The following is a 19,785-nucleotide window of genomic DNA, read 5'->3' on the forward strand; positions in this document are numbered from 1 at the left end:
GGTTCAATGTGTTAAAGCTAACAACCTATCTGGACAATCTTTGTTTGCAAATACAGTAGGTAAAATCTGGAATTCCCTCCCATCTGACCTTACTCTGAACCCCTCAATTAACCATTTAAAAAAAAAAAATCTGACCACTCACTGGTTATGTCCCTGCTCTAACCCTGACTAAAACCTCATCTACCATGCTATCCCTGCAACTATTAAACACAGCTACCTACCTCTTCATTAAAGGTTTGAAAAAGAAACTGCATCTTGTGTGTAGATACTTTGTATATAGCTGCACATTTAGGTCTGACTAAAGAAACTGTAACATGTATGTATATATTTTTGCTTTTAAACTGTATTTGTCATTGTCTTGAAATGTTAGACTGTAACTTGTATCTTGATACTATATGCTTAAACATATACTGGAACGTGTTTGTCTTTATCTGTTTGTAACTGTGGAGCTTTTCTCCCCAGGCCACCACTGAAAATGGACGTGTATCCAGTCAGATTATCCCAGTCAACAAATGTAAAATAAAAAATAAAATAAAATAAAAATGCATACAGCAGGGACCTCGGTTTCTGTGCTCCTGTGTGTCCTACATGTATAGCATGGAATTGTGATCCTGCAGTTTCGTATAGTAGATTGTTTGCAAATGTTAGGTCTGTCCACAATAAGATTGGTATTACCAATAACATGTTGCTTGGCACTTTCCAGGCATTCTTTTCTAATTCTTGGCATGATTCTAACTTTAAGCCTCATCTGGTAGACATGATGCCTCAGTTGTCCAACAGCCAAATTGTAGCAACATGGTGGCAGGGTGGGGTGGCATGGTGACAAGTTCCTTTTAAATGAAATTAGATTTCACCCAAAGCTCCATGCGGGACCACCAATATCTTTGGAAGTGTTAAAGAGCAGTAAAAAAGTACATGTTAGGTTTCATATATTGTCCACCTATTAGTATGATGGCCTTTTTGTAGAGGTTCATGTTTTTAAATTCATCCACTTATTACTGGGTTCCCCAAACTGATTTGGGCAATTTTAACATTGGGACTGATGAATACTACAGGTTATACTAAACAGTTTGCAGATCTCATGCAGAACTTTAAATTTATTCTCATTATTACTTTTTCTAACTTCATGCATGACCACTCTCTGGACTCGGTATTTGAACATTCAGGGATAGGCGTATCTCTGGCCTGTGGTGGAATCTTTCTTTTAGTCTATGAGTTGGTTAGGTTCAGCCTTGAACAGTCCTATATTATCTCACCCTGATTTTGAGCTACTTGAGTACACCATTTGATTTGGCATACTCAAGAAGCTCCACCAGCCCCACAGCTGCTGGAAGCAGAGTATGGCAGTGGCTTTGGACCATTTTTTCCCTGTAATTATATGCCCTGCTCTAAGTGAAATGAAGGAAAGATGATGCTACTATGAGCTTTAGTGAGTTCACAGGATGAGTGAAGGATGAAGTGCATACGGAAAATATTCATCTTCTTCTTCTTGAAGACAGATTGGAAGTGGATCTACATCTGTTGTGTCAGTGAGACATTAACTAGTTGTGCTTTTCCAGGCAGTTGCCTAGCTGTGTAGTCATACCTGCTTCATAATATGGAAGGACTTTAGTTTATATGACTGTGAGCTGAGGACTCAGATTTTTGTAGACAAGATAAACTAAAATAGGTGGTGCCATGCAGGATTGCACAGTGGATTTGCATTTGCCAAATACAGAGATTTGCAAGATTTTACTTGTGCTAAGTTTGATTAACCTAACTTCCTTGAGCTCATATAGCTGCTTTCAAGATTGCAACCTACAATATCTTGTTCCTGACACTATCAGGCTGAATATTCCTAACTGAAATTCTTAAGCCCTTTCATTTTCAAAATCATCATCTCTGAGATTTGAAGTATTTTCTTTTATTTTAAGAAAGACCTTGGTTACCTCAGTCATCAAGGTCTCACCCATGCATCCCCATCCTTCTCTTAGATGAGAATATTAATGAAAACATGGTGTACAAGCAACTAGGTAGCATTCTTGATGCCCATGAACACTATAATCAATAACAGGTTGGGTTTCTTGTTTTCTGTAGCAGCATTGCTATGGTTTGCTCCATCACCTGCATTGTGTTGAATGTAAATAGGATGAGGTTTCAATTTAGGAGTTTCAAAGCAGTGCTGTTAACTCAATGATTGCTGTTTCACACAGATAATCATTGTTGATCCATTTTGTTTTTATCCGGGCACCACCAGGGCTTTAAATGTGTATGGGCTTTTCACATAATTTGTGTGATCATGAAGTCAGCATATTTAAGCAATGGAGTATGAGATTGTTAAGGTCCTCTTCTGCAGAGAGACTTGCCCTCGTGCAAAAAAAATGTTTAAGTTATTTCAGTGACTTAAAGCTTCACATTTTTCATCCTTTCTTAGCTTCAGATCATAGAAACTTGGATTAATGCTGTGGAAGTGGTTCTCAGCTGGATCGTTAATGATCTATGAACAATGAATGCTCAATGCCAGTATTCCATGTAGGTTCTCTTTTATTTATCTGCAGTACTCAACATTATCTGACTTTTGATCATTTTGATGCACTTGAAGATTTGCTGTGGGGTCTTTGACATGGCCCCTAACTAGTTTGCCACTTTAAAGCACACTCAGGGGGTAGTTCTACAATTAACTCATCATATACCCACACTCTTTTGTGTGTGGTCCAGCAGGCTCCATTTTGGGTCCAATTTCATTCACCATATAAATAATTCAACTCAGTGAGTTTATCCAGTGGAGAGGTTTAAAATAGTATATTCATTCTGAGATATATAATGGACATGGCGATGTAAAAAATCCCCAGACAACTGCTTATATGATGGCCATGCTGCACTCATCCTTGTCACTTTATGGGGATATCCAATGGGTGTCAGCCTTATTACTTGTTGGAAATTAATGGAAAAGACTGCAGTCCCTGGTTGGCTCAGTGGTTGAAAAACTGAAGCAAAAAAACCCCAGCAAAAACCAGTATGTTGTGTACATAAAATTAAAACTAGATGGTTTCTGTTTTTTTATAGACTGTAATCTAGATGTAGGGCCGCGGTGATGCAGTGTTTAGCATTATCGCCTCACAGCAAGAGGCTCTCCGGTTCGATTCTCGGCTGGAGCGCATTCTGTGTGGAGTCTGTATGTCCTCCCCATGGTCAAGTGGATTTAAAGACATGTAGGTAGGTGCGTGCATGTGTGGGTGTACCTTCTCTGAAAATTGGGCACCGGGCTGGCAACTCGACACCGTAAAAATTCACTGCTAATCATTAGCGGACCGAAGTTCCGCTGTGGCGACCCCTAACCAGGAAAAGCCAAAAGACAGATACTCTAGATAAGGTAGGACAATAGCTGAATATGTTGTAATGTAATACTGGTGTTTCTGATTAAGATAAACACTTTCAGATAATTTCTTAAATCATATCAAGATTTGTTCCATTTTAGTGAGTTAGAAAATCAACTCTGAAGCAACTTAGAAGAAATCAGGGGTACAATTAATTACATAGACATATCTGATGTCAAGGCTGAACTAACAAATTATACTCTAAAGCATTTTTGTAAACAAATTAAATAATAAACAATCCTACTGCATTTTCCCTTTTGCTTACTCCTTAATGAGTGTGCAGATAATGTTTACAATGTCAGCTAAAATGAATATTTTCTCAGTTGCCATCAACTGAAAAAGACAGCATTTAACAAGAAAACAACTATATAATGGTTGTTGAGAATTCTATGAGGAGCCATTGTGCATATTTCAGTATTGCAGTAATTCACGACAGGTGGCAGTCAGATGACAGTGCAAAAAAACATAATGAAGTACAGCTTATGTCATAATCAGCAAGAGTTATTCAGCTGCTTCATTTGCAGAAAATTATTTTTAGTTGTTTTTCTCTCATTCTTTAGAATAGCCTTGCACTTAGTAGTAATTTTCAACAATACTTCTGGTTAATTATCCAGGTTTTCACTGCAAATGACAGTCTCCAGATTAAAGTTATTTTCTCTGTTTCTAGTGTGGAAATAAGCCACATAATAGAAAATGACAAAAATAATTTTTAAAAAAAGAAGAGAATAACGTATGTTTTCAATTCTGCAGAAAGACACTTGGTCAAACTTTTATAAATCACTAACTGTACGGTTCCCTATTATATGATTGAAGACGCATTCTTTTGAATGCGTCGTGTTCGAACTTGAAAGCACGAAATGGCAAAATGCTGAAATGGCATATAAGCAAATTCTTTCCCTAGGAAAGAAATCACTTGGCCGCCTTTGTTATTTTGCCATTTTTGTCACTGTAGTGAAATCTCTGGGTATGTTTAAGTGGGGGGAGGATGTGGGGGCCAAAGCCCCCCACTTTATGTAATGTTTTAAAGTGTTTTTTTTTTTCTTTTTTGGAACAGCGAACGCTGATTTACCGACCCCATGTAAGCGAAAGCTTACAATCCCAAACACTTAGAACAGCAATTTATTTTCCCATGGAAAAAATTGCTGTTCTAAGTGTTTGGGATTGTAAGCTTTCACTTACATGGGGTCGATAAATCAGCGTTCGCTTTTTTAAGCATTCGCTGATTTAATATAGACCCAACTGTACAGGGACACCTGCTTCAGCCGTATGTTATTTGTTATGCAAGACAAATAAGACAATAATTATGAAAAAAATACCAAAATATCAAAAATCCAGCAGGTACAAAACCCACATATCAAAGATAGTACTGAACTATGATGAAAAACATGCAAAATACTATAAGATCCACTAAAGTAGTCCATAAACTCAGGTTAGCATATGAAGTTAAGGCAATTATAAATCATTCTGTAGCTGCATTTGGAAACTAAGGAATAACACTGACACTGCTCTAAAGTTATTCAGTATGACATCTCCCATTCAGACCCAATTGACTTTTCCAATTTACTAGTAAACAAATTTAGCTTTATATCAGATACCTCTATGCAAATCCACAAATCTCTAAATCCCTTACATCTCCTGCTATCCCAAAGGAACATTTACTGAATGTGCTTTCTAAAACCAAAACTACCCCTTCCATGAGGCTTAGCAATATATCTGGATATTTAATAAATAGTACTAAGCATTCCCATGCATAGTCAATTTATGAACTGGCTAAGCAGACTTCAGCTACAGGTTTTGTTCCTGATGTTTGTTATGCCACTGTAGTGACATCCCTCCATGAAGGAGCCATTCCACCGAACCCAGGAATTATCGGCCTGTCAATATGAAAAGCCTCATCTGTAAAGCCATGGCATGTGCTATAATGGAACTCAAACTCTGATATCAAAAATCTCTTTAGACTTAAGCTTCAGCAGTTTGGCTTTATCAAGGAAAGATTCCTTCTAATGATCCTAGCTAATGTCTTAGAAAGGGTTATACAGGCTATCAACAGGGATTATGCCATTCACATGCCATATCTTGACTTTATAGTGGCACAGCACCGTACCCCAAGCTGGCACTGTACATAAGCATAATGCTTTAGAAATAGATACCTATGTGGTAAGATGGATTAGAAATTGTCTAAAAGTCAGAACTCATGCAGTACAAGTGACAGCAGCCTAATCAGAAAGTATGAATGTAACCAGTGGTGTCCTCCCAAGGTTCAATACTGGGACTACTCCTTTTCAGCATTTACTTCTGTGTTATCCAGACCAAAATAAAAAAATACAGAAGCTCTGGCTAAATATATTTGCAGATGACTGCAAACTGAGAGCTAGTATAAAATTCTTCTCTAATACCAAAATCTTTAAGCAAGAACACCCACTCATAAATAGCTGGAGTGCTGAAAATGGCTCAAGTTAACTGCAATAAAAGTGTGGTAGCTTCACAATTAGTAGAAATCCCATCCCCACGGCTTACAAGACAGACAATGCTCAACTTCAAAATGAAAATATAGTATGTACTTTGGAATATAAAAGTTGATAATTCCCTGTCTTTTGTTCATCATGTGAGAACAGCAGCCAGAAAATCCTTCTACCTAACACAGCTAATTGCCAAGGGAAGCATCATTTATTTTATTTATTTTATTTTACATTTGTTGACTGGGCTAGTCCAGCTGGATATATGTCCATTTTCAGTGGAGGCCCGGGGAGAAAAGCTCCACAAATTACAACAACATAAAAGGTCAAGACAAAGACAATAACAGTATAATTTGGTACATAAGTTTTAACAATTATAGTACAAGCCTAAGATTATATATTTTATATTTCAGTAGGAAAAAGGAAAAATTTATCTAAGAATAGATGAATAAGACTAATACATTTGTATTAGAAATGGTGCAGTACAAATCTTTATAACATATTACAAAATTAGATACACCTAGTAATTTATGATAAGAGATACTAAGGTCTCACAAAAACCTAAGAAAGAAAAACACTAGAGATCAATAGATAGAGTATAGAAGAACAGCAAACAAGGATGGATTTCTAGTGTTATTTAACACATAGGTTGTGATACTATATGAAGGTGTTTGATCATTCCACAGTATATACTTATTTACATGAGAAAAAATCCTAAGGAAGGTTAAGCTCACTAAAAATTAGTGAGACAACACAAGATCATGATCATGGGAGGCTAGGAATTGTGGGAGTCTAGTTAATAGTTAGGTACTTAGTCTGGGTTAACACAGGGGCATAGCCAGTGTGATTTGAGGTAGGGTTTAAGCTTGCTTTTAAATAAGCTGACAGAGGATATTGAGGTTAGCTGGCTTGGGAGGATGTTCCAGGCTTTACCTACTGTATTGGAGAACAAGGTGTCACCAGCTAAGTTGTTGGATTTTGATATTTGTACAAGTAGGTTATTAGCTGAGCGTAAGGTCTTGAGGTTATTATAGGGAATGACTAGGGATGTAAGTATGGGTGTATTTTGAGGTAAATACAGGATCTTATGGGCTACTATTAATTGATTGAAAAGTATTAAATTTGGCAGCTCTAACCATCCTAACTGATTCAGATTGATACAGTGATGAGTTCTATAGGAGGACCCAGCTGCAAATCTGGCAATATTGTTGTAGGAGGATGTAAGTTTACTCAGATTACTTCTACATATTTTGGTATAGATAGGGGAGGCATAGAGCAAGGTAGAGATGAGGTGGGTACGAGCAATAGTAACCCTGGCTGGAGGTGTAAGAAAGGGTTTTATTCTATAGAGGGAACCTAGTTTCTTGTTTACTATTTTTATGGTGTTATTAATGTGAGGTTCAAAGGACAAGTTGTTATCTATTAGTACCCCGAGTAGTTTGGTGGTTGGTTCAGGAGATATTATAGTTCCATCATTTGAAGTAATAGTAAAGTTAAGTGGGGAGGTTCTGCGGGTGGGGGTAAATAGTAGCATTTTTGTTTTTTTGGGGTTAAGGATAAGACGTCTTGTAGGAGCCAGTTTTCAACTGTACTAAAGGTCATTTGGGTTAGTGACTGAAGTTCTGATTGAGAAGCAGCAGCGCATATGAGTGTGGAGTCGTCAGCGTATTGGATACAGTCAGCTTGAGGAATTACAGAATGAAGGTCATTTGTAAAGATGGAGAAGAGTAATGGGCCTAATATAGATCCTTGTGGGACCCCTAGAGTGACTGGGACGTGGGAAGATAAAGTATTTTCCCTTAGTACAGCCTGTTGACTGTTATGTAGGTATGAATGGAACCACTGTATAGTATGGTTGTCCAATGACAGGTTTTTGAGTGTGTCTATAAGGAGGTGGTGATTCACCATGTCAAATGCTTTGGACAGATCAAAAAAAACAGCTGAGGATAGAGTATGGATATTACGATTGCTGTTAATATGGTTAGTGAAGGATAAGAGAGCAGAGGTGTTGCTATGAAATTGTCTAAAGGCATGTTGACAGGGTGCTAATAAATTATGATCGTGTAGGTTGGTTAACAGTTGTATGTGTATACATTTCTCCATTATTTTTGTCAAAGGAGATAGAATAGCTATGGGCCTATAATTGGACAACTCTTTGGAGTTACCTCCCTTATGCAGGGGAATTATGTGAGAGACTTTCCAGATTAGGGGAACAGATCCTTCAGAAATAGTTCTGTTAATGAGGATGGATATGGGGTAGGCTATGACTTTAGCAGCTTTTTGCAGGTATTCTGCAGGTAATTTATCAGCAGAGAGAGTAGTGGGTTTAAGTTTCTGTATGAGGTTACAGATAAGTGAAGTGGGCACTGGCTGAAAATGAAATTGATGAGAATTATTGGTAAAGGTTGTGGCAGAGCCTGGGATGCTAGGGGATAGCTGGTTGGCTAGGCATTGTATGGTTTCAGTGAAAAAAGTATTAAATGAGTCAGCTATTTGGATGGGATTGTTGTGATCAGAGCCAGAGGGAGAGGGAGTACTTGAGCATCCAGGGTGTAGGAGGTTATTGATACCTCGCCAGAATTTTTGGGGATTATTTTGGTTGGTTTGTTGTAGTTGGTAGTAGTAGTTTCTTTTATCGGCTAATATGGCTTTTTTTCATCCAAATGAAAATATAGTATGTACTTTGGAATATAAAAGTTGATAATTCCTTGTCTTTTGTTCATCATGTGAGAACAGCAGCCAGAAAATCCTTCTACCTAACACAGCTAATTGCCAAGGGAAGCATCATCCAGCCATACGGAGGTCATCATTCTTATTCAACACTGATTATGCCAATTACTGACTATAATGTCCACTTGTGGTCAGTCCTGTCTCCTGCCTTTTTTTCCTCCCACTTAGTCCTTGTTACTGTCTGCTTATCTATGTATCAATAACTGCTTTAACCTATTATCAGCTCTAGGCTTACTTGTATGTAAAAATCTATCATTTATCCATGTATCTACAATATATAACTAGTTTTAATTTTAAATGAATGTAATACTTTGGAGCTGTGTGATTTAATTTTAAATGTATGCAATACTGTGGAGCTTTCCTCCTCGGGCCTCCACTGAAAACAGGCTCCCCTAGGCCCAGTGGACTTTCCTGATCAACAAATGCAATAAATAAATTAATAAATACATTTTTGATGTTCCTCAATAGATGTATCAAACATCTAGAAAGACTTCAGAGCTCCATAAATACTTTAAACTAAATTAAAAAGCTTGGAGAGATGAATTTGTTCACTTTATGAGCAAATTGTAATGTCAATAGTTAACATAAACATCAATTACGTCACATGTTGAATTAGTGTTACTATATAAAGTCTGTGAGTGAAGGTTTATTTATCTGAAGAAGTTTAGGCATTTTACTAAACAAAAAGTGCTTTATTTTATTTTGCATGTTTTAATAAATTGTTTTTCGTGGATCCTTTTGTGGACTTCCTTTGCCTTCTAAGTTTCAGTCGTTCATCTAGTTACCCAGTTTAGATTTAAGAGATCTTAGATTATCATTCAATATTCAATGCATTAACTGTTCAAAATCTTTAGCCTCATTGGAGCCCTTCTATGAGTTGGTCTTTTACTAGTTTAAGATCAAAAGCCCTCTTTCTAATGAGATCATCTAATTACCTCTTAAAGAAGTGTAAGCTGTCAAACCTTCTAATTTGTAGAGGTCTAGCATTCCATAATATTTCTGCACTTATATCATAGGCACTTCATTGGGTTCGTTATTATTTCTTATGCGGCAGACAATGAACATAGGAGCGAAAGACATAGAAAAGTAAGGACATCCAGAAAAAAAAGATTTGAGAAGGAAGTCATACATAACTCTTCCCACTTTCAGTAGGAATGCGGGATACTATTTAGAAACATGTTTGAAAAAAAGTGTGACAAAAATGACTGAAAATTGTAAGCACATTATCAAAGAGGCAGTGTAAAATCTACAGGCATTATTGAACTGTATGATAAAATTCTAGCACACAAGATCATTTATTTTTCCTTCTGAAAAAGAGAGATATAAAATGTGCATTTGCTTTCTTTACATTATTTGACTCACCAGTATGTTGGTCATGTTGTGTGGTTTTCAGTGTACTAGACTGCTTCAAAAATCACATGTGATGAGGGGAATTTACAAAAATCACTAGAAAGGGTAAATCAAGACAGAAAATAGCAACATTTTTCTAAACATAGGGATCTTATAAGTCAGGCCTGAAAATAGGAACATTCTTCCAAATAGGGATGGACAAGAGGTCTGTACTGCTTCTATTATTGATGCTATTACATTATTGTTTTTACACTTAAAAATTAAAATAAAATCACATCTTACAGCTATATAACCTATAGTAAACAAACCTAGCGTTTGTAACCTAATCTCAATGTGCATGTGCCTTATTCTAGTAATTTGTTTTGCAGAAAACGTATACATTCCAACTTTGTATTTGACGTACATTGTACCCACAAGATGCTAAAAGTATTTGGTCTCATCACTGTCTTATACAGCAGTAATAAAATAGCATCCCTGCCCGACATATTATGACACGTCCTTATCCATGACACAACCTTTCTTTATAACCAATCTTCAAAACTCAAGTACCTGTCAACCATAAATCCAAGGTACCCAACTATTTCATCTGTGGGAATCAAGGTAACACCTAACGCATATGGGTATGTGTGATTGCTAATACCAAAGTGAAAACTCTTAGATTTCTTCATATTTACATCCATGTTATATTTCCTACACAATATCTTCTTATCCAAATATCACTGTAATATTGCCTGATGATTTATATTTATAATGACACCCCCAACTTAATGTCATCTGCAAACTTATTTACCCATACTGCTTCCTGTATTGGGAAGTCCAACATAAATGTTGCAGACAACTTTGGCCTGAACCACTGACCCTAATATCTCAGAAAACAAGACAGAGATATATCCTAAGGAGTCTGCAGACCACTGAATAAAGGGACAGTCATTTGGGACTCTCCGGGTAGCACTTGTCTTTTAAGTCTGTGATCTTTTATTTAGGAACATCTGAGGTGTTTACAGTCACTTCATATGCTTATTAAGATACATCTGAAAAGGAGCATTGTATTTGATCAATGAAGAATATAGAGGGTAAAAACTTACTTGGATCTGGATGAAATACCTTCCACAATCAGCTGTGCCATGTAAAAATATTTCTGAACCTATGTCACAACATAATATTTAATGGCATGGAAATTATCACCCCTTGTTCCCTAGGTCCTTTACCATACTTTCACTTTGAAGTGGGGAGTTCTCTATATTATAAGATGGATGAATGGCTTGTTTATCAAATGTGATGATATTACACTTTTCAGAATTTAGTTTTAACCTATTTTTGAGAACCAGTTGTTGACATGTGAGCTCCATATGCAGCTTCTGTGTATTATATAGGGACTTGAGGATGACATCAAGTTTGCCGTTATCCACAAACCTGGTTAGCCATCAATGCTCATTTGTAATTTGGCGATCAGATAAGTATATGCTGAAGAGGTTCCATACTGAAATGCTGTCATTCAAAATGTCAAGTGCCAACTAGCTGAAAAAAACCCAAAGAAACTAAAGGAGAAAAGTGAATCTTGAACATTGCTGTTCTCCGTTAAACTTATTTTTTTCTGCTGGGCAAACCCCCACATCCCCTGAACATATATATATATATATATATATATATATATATATATATATATATATATATATATATATATATACCAACTCTGACATTTCCATACCATGAAGAAAAAGGAATATTCAGGGAAATGGCAATCTTGGAGTTAATATAATTAAGTCTATGTTTTCAGCCATTCAGTCTGCATGCATTGGCACTCAGTCTAGTGGGTCTCAAAATTTCAAATAGTTACCTCCTGAACTGTAGGTTCTCCAGCACACAGCTTTGAGGAACATCACTGGTCAACTTCATGTTTCTTGTGGAATCTCATTCAGCTTGCTTATTATGCTAGCATGTGGTAGTGTGTCAAAAGCTTAGCCAGGTCAAGGTATACTGTGAGGACTGCATGAACACTGTCCATGGCTTGTGTTTATCTCTCAAAGAAGATGAGTAGATACATTGGACTGGATCTACCCTTAAAATCAAACTGCTGCAGGTTAAGTCTTCTAAAACTTTTTAACATTATAGTTAATTAGGTCAGTTATGATATGTTCCTTGGCCTTGCGGATAACAGCAGTCAGGCTAAGATGTTCATAGTTCCTGGTGTCAGTGGTAGGTCCACCTTTGTGAAGTACCATCATTATAGCTGCATATCATATTTCAGGGACAAACCAGTGGCTAATCTCAGGTTCAATAGCTATATGATTAGGACCACAAGGATGTTTTGGGCTGTTTAACGGGCAACTGAGAATGCTAGCAGGCCCTGTAAATAATGCATCTTACATTTTGGAGAGTACGTTTATCAAGTATTCTTTAGTTATGATATATGGGCTTTGCATTGTTGTTTCAGAAGAGAATTTTGAATTGAATTCTTTTGCTAATATGTTGGTTATCTCTACTTAATCCAGCCACGTAGCTAGAGGCTTTCTTGATAAGTTCTGACCAGTGTTGGGTATTATTCATTAATTCCGTAATATAACTAAAGAAGGACTTGTGATTTTCTTTAGCCTCCAATGTTAGTTCATGTGGTGCCTTTGTATTCGTGATGTTGTTCTTTATTTCCTTCCATAGCTTGTTATCGTTAATCTTGATTTGAGGGGGGTTTTTTTGGGCTATGCAGATTAAGAAGTCTTTTTTATTGTATTTTATTTATATATATGAAGCAAAGGCCAATTTACTTTTAAATTTTATATTTATTTGGAATTGTTAGGGTATACCAAATTAATGCATTTATTTAGGTTCACAAAGAGTTTGTTTGCATAACTACTTAATGTGTCAGTATCTTGGGTAATACAGTTGAACTTGAATTTTGAGACCATCACAGATTTGTAGATTTGCATGTTTGACATTTCTGAACTTTGTGATGTTTGCATCTAAATGTTTAGTTATTTTGAGGGAAAATGCGACCAGCTTATGACTGGGTTTAACTAGAGTAGGGGAAAACCAGTGGGATACTTGATATCAATGCAATGTTGATAAAGACCAGGTAAAAAATATTTATTTGTCTAGTGGATTCATTAACAATGCTGTGCAGGGAGTTTTTGTTTAGGAAATGAAGGAATTTTTGAGTGTAACCTACAGTTGAATTATAAGTATCCCGGTTTATCATCGGGTAGTTAAAGTGCCCTAAGATAATGGAATTCTTGTTGATTTGGAGGTCATGCATTTTTTTTTTGGAAACCTAACATAGTTTTCTGGAAGTATAGCAAGGGCCGTGCTTCATGCTAAGATCTGATTACTGACCCTTTATAGTGTGATATAGATCTCCTTCAGTTCATAGGCTAGATCTCTAGGGATCTGCTTAGAAGTAATGTGGTACCTGATAAATATGGTTGCTCCACTACAGTTATCTTAGAGCCAAAAGTCAAGATAGCCACAAGACTCCACTGGGACTGTGATTTCTTATTATACCAAAGCAAAATACCACATATTCATCCACCTTGAGGGAGGTAAGGAGGTTCTGCCTTGTCATTCTGTTCTCAATACAGACGGTAACAGAAGCAGAATTACTTAGATGCTTAGATGACAGCCATAAATATTTCTAGCTAGTTTGTTAGTAAATATTCTATATTACATTTGCATGACCATTCTCTTTCCGAGAATCTTGTAATAAGTATCTACTTATTTGTACATTAATCTTTTATTTTCTGGCATTGCTGTGGTTCTGAAACAGAATGAGGATATTGTATTGCAGAAATAACACGATGAACTTTGACCTTTGATCATGCCAGCATTACTTTATCACAAAATAAGCTGCAGATTTCTGTCTTACCTGATGAGTTTACTATCCTCTGGAGAACATGATGTCTTTACATCTATCTGTACATTTAATACAAATTGAGGCAAGAAGCAGATTTCCGGTACTCAAACTATGAGGATTAACATGTCAATTTCTTTTGCAGTCACTTTTTCCAACAGTGTAATATAAAGAGAAAGATACAATATCTGTATAAATATAGTACTGAAATAGCAATGTCAAAAAGAAACGTGAGAACTATTAGAACTTAAGCATTCAATTAAACATTTTATCCTGTGGAAAGAAATTGTTTAGCAAACAACAGAATGCATATTTAAGGAGATTTCACTTTTTAGTAATAGTGTAATTTCAGTAATCTGCTTTGTCATCCTAACACTCTATGATAGCATGATGACTTCAATTTGGACATGTAATTCTATAATATATATAGTTTGTTTCACCTTTCCCCAAGCAACTTCTGCATCCAAGTTAGCAGGCATTCCCTCAACTGATGATCTCTTTGTCAGCTCAGCATCTGTTGCTCCCAGCCAGTCAGTCAAACTGTTCAGTTCCTTTCTCATTTTACGGGACAGTTTTAAACATTTCTCTAGTTCCTGTTTTCCCTCTGTTACCTGAGGATATGAAATAGAGCAACAGTAAGCAGCTAAACTGCTTCATTTAAACTACTGCTTTAAGTTTGTCATTCAGTCTGTTCTGTAATTTTGCTAAAAGTATTCATTGTTATACTGACTTTAATTTAAACATTCTTAAACATAGTACTTTCTGATGAATTTGATAAAAACACCAAGACAAATCCATACAGTACTTGTGCAAAAATAAATATAAATGGGGAGTGTCATCACCATCACTCTGAAATCACTATTTCAATTGATTTCACAATCACACAGTATCATCACAGATGTCGCTATGTTTACAAGGTACACCTAAAGGAGGATCTCTGTTCAGTGCATAAAAGAAAGGTTGCTTTCCAACGCCTTTTCTGTTTCAGATATAATGCTTATATGTTTTATTGCTCAAACAAGACTGCCATCTAATGTGCAAATGTGTGCAAAACAAATGTTACTCATTCCGTAATGTGTAGTAAATAGCTGAATTAGAATTACCAGAACAAGTTTAGGCTTCAGGACAATTATGTTCAGAAGAAGTACTTGCATTTGATAGTTTATGCATGCATTCTGTGCCTAAGAAGAGAAAACAAGATTTATTGAAGGTTTTCTAAGTGAGCACTGCTGTTCTTTATTCCCCTCCAAGAAGCATAAAACTACAACATTCGGGCAAGTCAAATTAAAATCATTCAAGAAACACATTGCCAGTGAAAGGTCAGGATGAATCTAATCATAGTCAGAAAATGGCAAATAGCAAAAGAATCCAGAATCATCCGATGAAAGCATGGAGAGTGGAAAGAATTTCTTGAAATGACGAGTAACTATAAATAAATCCCGAAGCATATGCTTCAATGTGAAATGTAGGCTGAAGGGGATAAATCAAGCTGTATAAAAATGTTATATAGTATCTTTCAGCTATATTTAGAGAGTGTAGCAGACAGACAAACAAGTAGATTGACACACACACACACACACACACACACACACACACACACACACACACACACACACACACACACACACACACACACACACACACACATAAATGCCTACTGCCATGAAAACCAACACTACACAGCTATGAGTGCATGTACACACACACACACACACACACACACACACACACACACACACACACATGCACACATACAGGATGGCATGAACACACACACACATACACACACACACACACACACACACACACACACACACACACACACACACACACACACACACACACACACACACACACACACACACACACACACACACACACACACACACACACACGCACACACACACGCGCGCACAGGATGGCATGAACACACACATATAGACAGAATAATAGGCATAGAGAGACTGACACCTAAACATATGTTAATGCAGACAGAGTGAAAAAGAGACAGAGAGAATGTATGAATATACATGAATATACACAGAGATGTATAGATGTATAAAGACATAAAGAGTTTCTTTTCTCATCTAGGGATAAATAATAAAGTAATAGTACATTACAGCAAGAAAAGTCTAAATAAATATTTTCCTGCATATCAATACTAAGTTAGATATTTATGTCTCATTTTCATTTTAAATAACTTGTCCAAGAGCTATACTAATTTGTTGAATCAAAAGTATCTTTGGTGTCATTACATGTATCCCTCTTATTTTCATAAAGTATATTGCAGAGAAAGTTCATTGTATGACAGCAATACGTTTAAATTATTTACATGCACTTTAATAAACTGACATAAATACTCATGGAGGAAAGTAGGATTCCCACTCAAAGCAAACATTTGTCCTCTGAGTGCTTACCACTGGGAAACAACAGTTTTCACCAAATGAACAACTACATAATAAATGCTAAAACACATCATTTTCTGAATCAGCTCCATTATGACTTCATATTTTAGATGATATGTACTTCATGTATCTCACTTACAGTTTTACAGAACTCAATACTTTATGTGACTATAATATACAGAGAGTACATATATTTTACAGTCACTAGCATTTGCAAAATATCCAGGCATACATTTTGCACAGGACAAGAGGAAAACTCTGTGGAACTCCTAGTCCCCCCTCCTTCCAAAAAAAATAAATAAATAATTTTAGAAATCTCACCAGTTTAAAGAAGCTGATATGCATATATAGCAAACTATGCTGTATCTGAATGCATACCCAGAGTGAAGAAATATGAAATGGTACAAAAACATAAAAGCAATCAGAATACTTTGTGTCAATAGTAGTCAAAAGAAAGCTATATTTTTTCTGATGTCCAATTACACAGGTGCTCTTCAGTAATTGCATTCTGCTTGCTGAGCACACTCAAGCAACTCTATAGTCAGCGGCTACCACTCCACCCATACAGTTGTTGTTGTTTGTCTTTTGGCTTTTCCCGGTTAGGGGTCGACACAGCGGAACTCCAGTCCACTAATGATTGGCAGTATATTTTCACGAACGCCGAGGTGCCAGCTCGATGTTCAACCTTTAGTATAAGAAGGAATCAGTAATGCAAAACTAAACAAGGATATACATTTTGAGCCTCAATAGCAGGAGCACACTCAAGCAATTCTACAGACTGAGGCTACCACCCCACCCATACAGTATAAGAAGGAATCAGTACTGCAAAACTAAACAAGGATATACATTTTGAGCCTCAAGAGCAGGGTCAGTCTATCAGGCATTCTACTTGCATGTTTTATGAGAGTGCAGCTGTAACATTAGCAGTATTTCTTAGTAGTTCTCGGCGTGCTAATAAAACTGACTGTTGTAGCCTTGTGCCCCCCCAGCTAGTGCAGTAATCCTAACTGTCCAATAGACAATATACATTTAATGCAGATCCCTGTGACTAAATTAACCATCAAGCAGCCTTCTCAGTGCTTTCTGCCTTAATTTGTATCACTTGGAGGCCCACCTGTTTATTTGCATCTCTATACATTCCCCCATTCATTGCTAATGTATCTCCCTACTCTAATCTGTGCACAAACTGGCTACTAATAAGCAAGTCAATGTGAAGACACACTACCACCCTTAATAAACTTTGCTGTCTCTTCTCTCATTCACTTTACAGGTAGTTTGAATTATTACTTACCCCCTCTGAGGCTTTCACTGATAGATTTCCACTGATTGCCTCTGTGGTTTTGCTGGTTTCTTTGCATTCCACCTGGTTTATACACCTTGTGCTATCTCCCTCCCCCACTACTAAGTCTATATTAGAATCCTGCTGAGCATGGAGCCATCTTTACATTTCTAGTCTCACACCAGGACACAAGTGCTCCTCAGCAATTGCATTCTGCTTGCTGGTAAGCCATTAGACCTCAGGAATTTGTGTAAAGTGTTCAGATTTGTAAAGTACCACTTACTTTTTACTCTTGTCTTGGTGGGCTCTGCCCCGCTCCATTCGCCCTCACTATCGTTCGGGCTCTCTCCACTCCCCTGCCCTGCCCCCTATTCCCTCCCACCCCCACTACCTCTACATTTATAATAATCACAGCCACACCCACTGCCACCCTCACATCACCTCCACCAATCAGAGCTCTTCAAGTCAGATTACATTACACCACATCAACTTGCTCCACCACAAAATACTCTCAACCACTCTCATTCCCACTAGACATTATTTACATCACCCACACCACTTACCCATCCACATATAATGTAACCCTCTAATTCGTATCCAGACCCCCACCTAGAACCAACTTAAACTTTATAACCATGACTATCACACAACTAAGTCTAGTCTGTCTTCTCATAATTCTTTATAACACCACAAGTTATCACTTTAGCAATATCCCTAAACTTAGTAGCACACCACTACATTATGCACTCGCATATGCAGACACCGCGCATTATAATAATATCTGCCCACAATTGTTCAAGAACTACATAACGGACCAATTCAGAACTAAACACATATGCTCTCATTCCTACTTCAAAAAAGCACAACACTTTCTCACACTCATCACCAAACTCCAACATCTGTGTAACCATTTTAGCATAGGCTCACCATAAGTGGGGATATCCACCCTAACCCAGGCCCAAATCCATCCTGTCCAACACAAACTGCTCCAACACAATTGTCAGAACATAACACCCCCACTATCTTCATCCCTGGGCAAATCAACAACAGCAGCAAAACCAACCATCTTTTAATGCTAAATATTAATATTAGAAGTATCAAAAATAAAATACCTGAACTCCAGGTCACAATAGCACACTACTCCCCAGACATAGTTGCTTTAACAGAAACCTGGCTAAATAAAAACATAGCTAACTCAGAAGTTCTCCCTACCGGCTACAATATCATTAGACAAGATAGACCACTTCGTAAAGGGGGTGGAACTGCCTGACTGTATAAGTCCAACTTAACTCTCCACCAATTACTAAACTCCTACCCCTCCCCCAATAATTGGGACATACTTATCTCACAACTTCAACTTCACCCTAAAAAGGTCATCACCACAATTGTGATCTATATTCCACCTAGTAATACACCTGCTAGCCTTGAAGACTTCTTATCCTGGTGTTCTTTCACATACTCACAAGAAATCCTTATTCTGGGGGATTTCAATGTAGATTGGTTCACCCGCATATCAGAACTACCAAGTAATCTAATAAATCTCCATGGCTATCAGCAGCTAGTCCAAATTCTAACTAGATGTGATAAAAAAATCTAAAAGGGAATCCATCCTTGACTGGGTCCTAACTAACAACCCCACATTGTACCTCCACGCAGGCAGTCTCCCAGATACCTTAAGTGACCACAACGTAATATACCTTATAAGTAGTAGAACAAGTATATGCAAAACCACTAACTATAAATCCACTAGAAACACAAAATATTTCTCTCCTGAGGTCCTCAATACTTTACTCTGTAACTGTGACTGGACCACCCCTAAAAACCCTCCCACTTGACCAGGGTGTAGCATATTTCAACAAAACATTTCTACAACACTTAGACACTGTCGCTCCATTGCGCAGAATCAAGGTTAGAACCTCTACAAACCCCTGGCTCAGTAAAGAAGCCAAACAAATCCTCAAGTCCAGAGACACTGTCTGGCTTTACTATAAAAAACAGAGAGACACAAAGCCTAATGAAGTACCAAGAACTGTGCAACCATGCAAAAAATGCATTAGGCTGGACAAAAAAATACTACTACACGACATTACAAACTAAATATTAACACAACCCCCCCACCAAAATTTTGGAAAAATGTAAACCAACTACTAAAAGCCACCAAAAAGGCTACCCCCAAACCAACCACCCCTGACACTAAAGTTCCCATCGAAACACAATTCAACTCCCACTTTGTAAACTCAATTCTATCCTTAGTATCACAGGACAGTTCCTTCCTCACTATCCCCCCCAACACAAATAACACTAATACAAGCTTTACCCTCAAAACAGTTTTCACCACTTCAATCAAAAGCATGCTCTCCAAACTAAA

The 19,785-nt window shown here is 37.1% G+C and overlaps 1 protein-coding gene across 9 annotated transcripts in view; it reads right to left on the minus strand.

The window, feature by feature from the left end:
• Positions 1 to 19,785, minus strand: part of DMD (dystrophin) — a 9,298,038-nt gene that overhangs the window by 5,737,532 nt on the left and 3,540,721 nt on the right. For all 9 annotated transcript variants that reach the window (XM_044072398.1, XM_044072396.1, XM_044072400.1 and 6 more), the window contains one exon: positions 14,174 to 14,344. In XM_044072398.1, the coding sequence (XP_043928333.1) occupies positions 14,174 to 14,344 (171 nt within the window). The remainder of the gene's footprint in view (positions 1 to 14,173; positions 14,345 to 19,785) is intronic.

This window comes from Protopterus annectens, chromosome 5.part0, assembly GCF_019279795.1.
Source record: "Protopterus annectens isolate FY-2018-M chromosome 5.part0, PAN1.0, whole genome shotgun sequence".
NCBI lineage: Eukaryota > Metazoa > Chordata > Ceratodontiformes > Protopteridae > Protopterus > Protopterus annectens.